Here is an 8,909-nt window from a genome sequence, read left to right as displayed (position 1 = left end):
AACATACTCACAGATCTATTAAGGTGAATGCTGTTCCGACCTTCATAGCGTCAGTGTTTTGGGAGATTTCACAACAACTTTCCCATTAACTTGCTTGTGAACACATAAAATCAGCTAACATGACCAAAACAGGCATATTCAGCTTGCTACTGGAAGGTGGGAAGGTGAACAGACAGGAGCTGAGGATATAGTTAAATGACTGTGAGACCCAGAAAAAGCCCAGGAAGCATAAGATAATACACAAAGATAAAAGACCTCTGCTTACAAAAGCTGTCACTTCATAGTGGACTTTCTCTTTTTATTCAAAAAGTCAAAACTAAAATATCCATGAAAAATACAGAAATACCAAATATTCTGCAATAGTTTTCACACCCTCAGTGTTGATGTAGCAGCACAGACATACAAGAGCTGAAGTCAGTTTTCAGTCAAGGAGTTAAACTCTTCCTTGAAGTAGGTCAGCATTTCCAGACAACCAGAACACAAAAACAAAACAAGTGACCTCCATGCCTGGTAAAATGAATCTCCAGCAGAGCCTGGGTTTACGAAATGACTGGGCATGATGCAAATGTTGGCCACTGAACTGAAGACAGTGGCCTACTTGTCACTCTTGAGAAATTGTGGTCAGACAAGAATAAAAGTGTAACAAAATAGCACTGGAGATGGAAGATGTTTCCCACCCTTGGAAACGCTTGCCTCGCCAGTTCAGGACTGTTCTTTAACCAGTGTGGCCTGAAGGATGTGGGCTGACCATGGCAGAGATGTTCACCTGCAACAGTTCTGGAACAGAGTTAAAATATTGCTCCTGTTGGAGCAAAAAACTAGACTGTAGTCTGCCAGCTCCATAGGGTTAGATTATCCCCAGCAGCCCACAGGACAGAACACCCAATTAGTTGGGTGGCTAACCTGTTTGTGGACAGGCTGTGTATCTGTATCCTTGACAGAGTAAAAAAGAGAAAGATGCTCCTCTCAGCTCACATCTGACAGGCACTGGAAGCTGTTACTTTGAAGCCCCCTAACTCCCACTTCCTGTACACACAGAAAAGATTAAACCAAGTCACTCAGAAACACGCAGGTCATCTCCAACTAAGTCTGACATTTGCTTTACCTAACTTTTCAGAACCAAAGATACATTTAGAAATGCACATTTTCTCAGTTGATCTCAATATTAGGGCCATTCAAGCTCCTCCTCTGCATTTTTCCTCCCCTGCACACCACCACTAGCACCTGCTTAGGAGGAACTATGAGCTGCATCTTTCACAAGTATGCATTGTGGCTGAATTTAGAAAGCAAGTCAACTTTAGTGTTTGATGTGCAACAGAGGAAGCTGCTGCCCATAACTACACAAATTTACCCATGAGAGGCAAGTGCCCTGGTTTTTCAAGTGCTCCTCACTTTATGCCATTCACTGAAATTCACTCTCCTTGGCCCAGTCCATAGGGAATCTCTCTTGGTTCCACATTCTGGTGAGACAAAGTGAGGCAGTGCTGGTGGGTACAAATCAAGTTTCTGCTGTGGATCTCCTCTGGATACAAACATGACTGGCTGCTTCAACAGCTGCATTAGTGACAACCCCCAAAATGGGAACACTGAGGCTGAAAGTAAGCCATGGAAACTGGTTCACCCAGACAACTATGTGAAGTGAAACAAACTGTTCTGCTTTTCATGAACTTAATTGCTTTCAATATATGCAATTGCTAAAACCAAGCCTGCACAGCATAAATCTTGCAAACTGGGTGTAATCCTGAAGCTGTGCATTTGGCTTCCCAGTTGCATTGACCTTACTGTGTCCGTACACAAAAGTACCACATTCCAAAAGGCCTGGTGCTGCAGGGAAAGAGGAGAGGTACCCCTGAGACTGCTCTTGCACAGAGTAACTAAGAGCAACTATCCCACAAATTGGAAGCATGCTGGATTACACAGCAGGGAGATGGGGCACTTGGACTTCTCCTGGTGCTCTGTCAAGGAAAGCAACCTGCCCATCCGTGAGGGGAGGGGATACCTGTGAAAGTCCAGCCCACTGACAGAGACCCTTCTTTTCCTAATTAGCACTTCTGGAAAACTGATCTGCTTGTGAGAGGAATGTCCTGGCTAAGTTATGCCATGCTAGCTAGTAAGCAGTTCCATAAATATTGATTTTTGCATGGCTGTCATGGGTTTCAGTTCTGGTTTTCAGTTCTGCTGACTACGTGACACATGGAAGGTGGAATCACAGTAACAGGCGGAGTTGAACAATACATGCGGCAATTCTTTTCTCTTGTGTATTTTCTTTGGAAATGCACTCTGACAGAATCAAATAGAGCTGTTATTCTTTTGGCCACCTCTTAACAATAATCATGGTCTCAAGTTAATAAAGACACACAACAACAGCAAGATCTGCACTCAATGTGGCCACCTATAATTCTAGGCTGTGGACTGCTTAGCACAAGAGATTATGCTGTCTCTCTGGAGGGCAGCATGTAAAAGCAAAAATTGATTTGGGGAGATCACCAGGTCTTTCAGTGGAGATTTAACAGCATCTTCTTTGGCAGTCAGCCAGAGGCATGTGAAACAGCCTACAACGGCTCTCATGACATCTAATACAAATGAAAGAGCTTAGTAACAAGAGTCAAGCATTTTTCTTTTCCAATAAAGCAGCTCAGGCACTTAGAAAATTTACCCTACACTGAATAGCAAATAGACTGCCTACATACAGTTGGACAGAGAGATGGGTTCTCCTGTGCATTCCAGTTGGCTACATCTCAGAAGATTAGCACAGACATCCCTTGCTGCTTGGATAAACCCTACTGCAGAACAAAACTGCTCCCTATCAGTCTAACAGAGGAGCCTCTACTACACTGCTCACGGAGTTTACTCACTGCCATCCTGGTTCAAACTGAAGGACAGAGGGACAGTAAGCTGCACAGAGATGCATCTTTCTGAAACCCAAGGAAGGAACACTGACTTCACCAACAGATTCAGACCACTACTTCCTGCTTTCAGCTTGTTGTGCACCAAATCCACTCACAGAGGAAACTGAGTAATCCCAGGTAGTTTCCTTTTGAATCGCATCTAGTGACATTTATCATCTGGAAGGGGGACAAGCTTGTTTCTCCTAGTGAGAAATGTCTTACCTGCCAGCACGTTTTGAGACAAGAAGCTGCTCTTGACTATGGAGGTAGTGGGAGATACAATCTAATTTCTCAGAGACTGGTGCTGCCAACAAAATCAGGCACCTAAGAAGTGAAATGGTTACAAGCAAGTAATCATCTGGCTATTTTCGAGGCCATGAGTGGGATCTACTGTGCCTTTGTAAGGATTTGGTAGCACTGCTATATCTTTCTCCTCCAAGGCTGGAATTGCTTTCACAGGTGGGTTGACAAAGGGAAGAAGGGAGTGTATTTTTGGAATTATAGGAAACGTTGCCCACATCAAACTCTCTTCTCTCTGCCTCTTCAGTTTTACAGAAAGAAATTAACATTTAATGTAAAACAGTCTGCTTTGATAGCTGTCTGAATGCCCCATTAAACATTTTCCACACCTCAGGGGTGACAAGTATCCGGTCATAAATTGCAATTTGTCATGGAATTTCTAAGTCACAGGTTGACACAAGAAGCAGTTATCAGTCTCCGATCAGTATGCACAGGCATTACACCCTTCAGCAATACTCTTGGACACAGCAAGAGTTAGAGAGTAGATTAAAAAAGTGAAGCCCTTTGGTTTTGAACATATGGCTCCTAGAAAAATATTAGTAGAGGTTATTTCACCAGCACAGCCCTGAGACAGCAATAAAATGCAATTCCCTGATGGACAAGTGCCATTATTTGTTGTGACTGTAGTTATCACTATTCATCTTCTATTTACATGTCATGTAAACATATACCATATTTTGTAATAGCACACTGAAATCAAAGCTTCTGCCCCAGTGACAAATTTAGTTCTATCAAATATTTAACAACAGACATTTACATGTGCCATCTACAACTCCAACGAGGGCTGGCGAGCACTGGAGGACAGTAACTGCAAAGAAAAAAGTCACCCTTCCATCCTCTCAAGTCCAAGAAAGTAACACAGATTTCACTGTTAGGATTGCAGATTTGTAATCCCCAATCTCAAACCCTGGGTGATAGAAATGAGGAAGAGGAACATAGAGAGGAGAATAAGATAATCACAGGTTTGCAAAAACAACTTTCTGCAGGCTAGGCTCTAACGCCTTTGTAACTTCCCTCCATTTAAATCAACTAAGAATTTTGGCTGTCATCCAGCATTCCTAACTTAAGCACCTGTACAGAATTGAAATTCTAGGTGACCTGTGAAGCTGTCCTCCTAAAGTGCCTCATTTCCTCTGTATTGCCAAATGAGAGAGGTGCCCTAAAGGCCTCTGGAGAAAGGCCCTATTAGCTCCTCTTGGCTGAGAAATCTTCCTCAAGACGCTGCCTGCTCTTATAGACAGACCTGCAAAGTCCATCACAGAGCAACACAAGTCTGCAATTCTCCTGTGTGTTTCACTCCTTGACATAAGCTGCCAATTCAAACTCAACAGCTTCTTTCAATTTATTCAGAGAATCAGGTCTATTCCCTTTCCATCTGACTCTAGAAAGCAATAATCTTCTGAGGTACTTTCCACTCTCCGCAACATCCAGGATTTCTAAATGAAAACTCTCTTCTTTCTGTCAAAACAAACTGCATCTCTCTTCAACTTCTTACTTTAGGTTGCATCATCCTTTGCTGCTTTGTTGTCTCATAAGTTTTGCCAACTCTGAGCCACACAGTCATTGATTCCACTGTGGCCGTTTGAGAATGGGTCATCTGAGTCCACTGAGCAGGCAGGAAGAAGGCCAGCCTGTCAAGCAGTCAGCGTAGCAGGAGAATAGTATTTTCCCCCAGACCAGTTCTTGACATGATCTGCCTGTGTAGGCTGTGCCAGAGCACCAGGCAGTGGACGCTGCTGGAGTTGTGCAGAACCTCCTCCTGATGAGCCCCTCTAGGCTCTGCCTGCCCCTGCATTCTCTCTGTCCTGGAGCTTTTGCACCACTAAATGCTGCTTGTATCTAACAGAGGACAGGTACTTCAGCAGCCAGGAAAGCATGTATGGATTATACATAAAAAGCATACATGACAGAACACTGTCATGAAAGACATGAAAGAGGGCTTTTCTCTACTACTGAAGCAAAAGCCCCTGTCTCCTTTTGCTGACTGTTATAATTCAAGGTTATTTTGTTGTAGTGTGTTTGAACGCTGCAGTCTGTGTTTAAGGTGGCTCTAGCAGCTGTGTGGAAGGCTGGCAGGAAAGGGAGCCCACCACAGCACAGTCCTGGAACTCAGATACATCCCACGGTGCAGAAGGCCTCTTTCCAAGCTATAAACAAGTGACCAGCAAGAGAAGTGCTACTGCTCCCTGACAGTCCTAGGGGAACACAGGACTGCAGCAATACTCATTAACCTACAGCAGCATTTCTATCGAGGACAGCATTTGCATCAAATTCTGCCCCTACCACAAGGAAGTGGCAAGTAGGTGGAGGATGAGACAGTCTGGTTTGCTCAAAAGGTAGTAAAACTGATAAGGGACAAGCATTAAATCCATGTAAGGAGAAAGCTGTCATTTATTACTTCCTTATGTGACATGCTTCAACATTTTTCCAGAAACAAAGAGACTAAGGAAACAAAGTAAAAGTCAGGATCAATCCCTTGTGTTTCTCCTGGCATGACACCTCTCTAGGAAAACAGCTTTTCTGAACTCACGCCCAGCAACTTCAATGACCTTGATACAAATCTCTCAATCTTGGTACCCGGTCACTCGAGTTAGCAAGAATCTTAGCTCTTATCTGCAGAAGTAGCAAGTTTCTAGTCCCCTCTTGCTCACTGGAGCTGGAGGGTGTTTAAAAAGGTGACTTGGTGAAGTTTAAAAAAAGCTACAAAAGAAGAAAAAGTGGGCAGATTAAAAACATGTGAGCAAATTAATTTAACCGCATGTTTTGACTGTATTTTTTAATTGTGGGAGGGAAGCTTTCCCAAGGGACTGCTGGAAGGTGAAAAGAGCTGAGCTGCTGCTGGGGACCACGCTTCTATTGTGGGTTGTAAACACACACCGTTCAGCTGTGCATCCAGCCAGAAAGCTGTGTCTGAATAGGTGACAGAGTTGTCACACTTCCACGTTTGCTGCCCCACAGGGATTTGGGTGACATGTGCCTTTGATGCCAATGCAAAGGAAAACCACTCCCAAATTAATCTGTGTAAGAGTCACTCAACAGCAATCTAAATTCTGCAGTAAAAGGAACAATTCTGATTTACTCTGCAAAAGATAAGCATGACAAAGGGTAGTGCACTTAGCTGGGACTCACAAAAGACCGCCAAGTGATATTAACATCAAAGGTACATCTTTTCTCATAGTCATGTCTACATTTTTGGCAGCAGAGAGGGATATGGAAAATTGCTGGGGGAAAAAACGTTCCAGAATTAATATCCCAGTACTGGTATTTGTTAACATTTTGAACATCTTCCACACCGGGCACTTAGTGCTTTTCAACCCAGGAGACAACAAGAGCTTATTTGTAAACTGATTTTGTTTGGAAAAGGTTAGATTAACCTAACCATGTTTTACTTTCTGCATGAACAGCCCCTCATGTGATCCCCTTATAAGACCTCATGTGATCCACCTTCCTCAACACCAGAAGTGGTCAGAATTCTACAAGCAAGCAAGGCACTGTGCACAGGCACAGGTTAGCAGTAACTGTGTGTGTGACTTGACTGGCTCATTTTTCCTTTAGTTTACAGAAGTAAGGCCATTTTACTTAAGTTTTCATGCATGCGTATCTACTCATGGAGAAATATCCCTGGGTGAGATTTCTTACACGCTATCAGTTCATGAAATAACAAGCTGAGTCTGCTGATGTTGGAAATGCAGCCTTTCCCGAGTTCTTTTTCAGTGCATTTTTTTCTCTCGTGCCTTTCTTGCAATAGGAAAGTTGCTCTGTCTCGTGCTTACGTCAGCCCAGAAGACCCTCCCAGACAGTCTGTGGAATCAGAGTGTAAGTTTCTTGACACGTGTTTCATTTCTTTTAGACTTAGAAGCATCAGAAATGAAACTAAAATCTGTTTTCTCAGCAAATACATTCTTCACTCATTCCCCAGGAAGCCTTAGCCTTATACTACTCAGAGATGACTGGCACTCAGAGGAAAAGAAACCAAAAATTTTGTAAAGCTGGCTTCTAAGCACATAAATGTTGACGCAAAAGTCATTTCAGTCTCATATACAAATACCAAGTCAGTGCTCTAAATGTATTGCCCAGATCATTAGAAAAACTAATTCTGAGCGACATAAACGACCTAATCCTCCATCACAAGCACTGAGAAATAGCAAAGTCACAGGAAATGATGACACTTGAGATGCTAAATAAAAAGCATTCGCTTAAAAGTAGATGTTCAATGGAAAAATTTTAGAAAGGCAAACTTTGGACTCACAAATTTCATATCATGAAACTTCACACACCTAACTTCAGGTGTGAGAAATTCAGAAGCCTCTGGCCTCTATCCTTCCTTCACTCATTGAAGATTTAATAGCAGATTGCACGAGTGCTCATATTATTATAATGAAATTAATGCCTGAAACCATACACGAGTGTAATTTATTGCACACACTGGGAAGTGTTTGCATAAAGTGATTTACTGCGGGACTCCACCGGTCAGAGCGCATCCACTTTCACCTGCAGGTACAGGACTGTATGAACTCCAGTTCGGAGTTAAGAGCTGGGAGACACCAGTTCCACATTCCACGGGCAACTGGAAGTTTCTCTGCACTTGAAGTGGAAACTGACCCGCTGATTGCCCTGCGTCCTCACCTCCGCTGGCTGAGTCCTGGTGCCAGGCGGGCCCCTGTGCTGTCTGCCACCAGCCCCTGCCCTCGCCCGCCCTGCCTCACCTGCTGTACACCAGGCACTCCATGTGGTTGATCTCCTTGTCGGAGCGGTAGCGGCTGTAATCCTCCCAGAGGTCCTTGATGGCGGTGACCGCCAAGATGAAGAGCACGGGGGCCAAGGCTAGCTCCGGCTGGAAGGCATTGACGGCTGGCACGAAGTTGAGGAGGGCGATGAACACAAAGTAGACATTGGCCAGACGGTGGAACTGCTCAAAGAGGTTCTTGGGCAGGAAGGACAGTGCCGTGTACTTGGTGGTCTTGAGCCGGTTGCAGGCCAGGACCGTCCTCTTGGACTTGTCCGGCTCGGCCTCAGGTAACAGCAGGCTGGAGCGCACCAGCCGCGTCTTACTCTCCTTCTTCTTCCTCCGCCTCCTCTTTCTCTGCCTCTCCTTTCCCTCCGGCAGCATCTGGGGCGCTCCCTCTCCTCCTGCCGTGCCCTGGGACATCGCTGCCACCCCGGTGTCCTGGCCCGGGCAGGGCGGGCAGCTCCCACGGGCAGGCACGGCCCTAAGTTATCATCCTCCGCCGCCCGCCACGGCTCTCCTTTCCTCTTCCCCTCCGGGGGCGGGCGGGGGGGAGGAGGGCCCTCTCGAACTCGCTCCTAGCCGCTCTGCCGGGACCTCTCTCGCTTTCTCCTCCTCCTCCTGGCCGGGGAGGGGACGTGGGCAGGCGGGGAGCCGAGCCCTCCTCCCGCGGGCCTCTCCCCGTCCCAGGCGCGGGGGATGCGGGGCCGCCGTCCCGCGGCCCTGCCCGCCCCCGGCCGCGGGAGCGGGAAACGGGAGCGGCCCTTCCGCGCACAGCCTGCCCCGAGCGCCGTCCCGTCCCGTCCCGTCCCGGCGTACAGACCCGGCCGGACACTTCATCGGCGGCTTTTGACTTTGAGTTACGTGTGGGACGGGGAAGGAGGTTCGAGCGAGGAAAGAAAAAATTCCCACTGAAGCACTGCGCTGCGCACCGGCCTTTCTCCACGGTGCCCCAGCAGCAGCTGATGGGAGTTTTTACCAGCTGACTGACGGAG

The 8,909-nt window shown here is 46.1% G+C and overlaps 1 protein-coding gene across 1 annotated transcript in view; it reads right to left on the bottom strand.

Moving 5' to 3' along the window:
- ATP10A (ATPase phospholipid transporting 10A (putative)) overlaps positions 1-8,524 on the bottom strand; it is a 110,338-nt gene extending 101,814 nt beyond the window's left edge. The window contains exon 1 of the mRNA XM_066176535.1: positions 7,895-8,524. Coding sequence (XP_066032632.1) covers positions 7,895-8,337 — 443 coding nt within the window. The 5' untranslated portion in view covers positions 8,338-8,524. The remainder of the gene's footprint in view (positions 1-7,894) is intronic.
- Positions 8,525-8,909: the final 385 nt, after the last annotated feature.

The sequence above is a fragment of the Chamaea fasciata genome, unplaced genomic scaffold (assembly GCF_029207755.1).
Source record: "Chamaea fasciata isolate MVZ Bird 193981 ecotype frontalis unplaced genomic scaffold, bChaFas1.0.hap1 SCAF_2, whole genome shotgun sequence".
NCBI lineage: Eukaryota > Metazoa > Chordata > Aves > Passeriformes > Sylviidae > Chamaea > Chamaea fasciata.
This window is presented reverse-complemented; position numbering and strand designations above follow the sequence as displayed.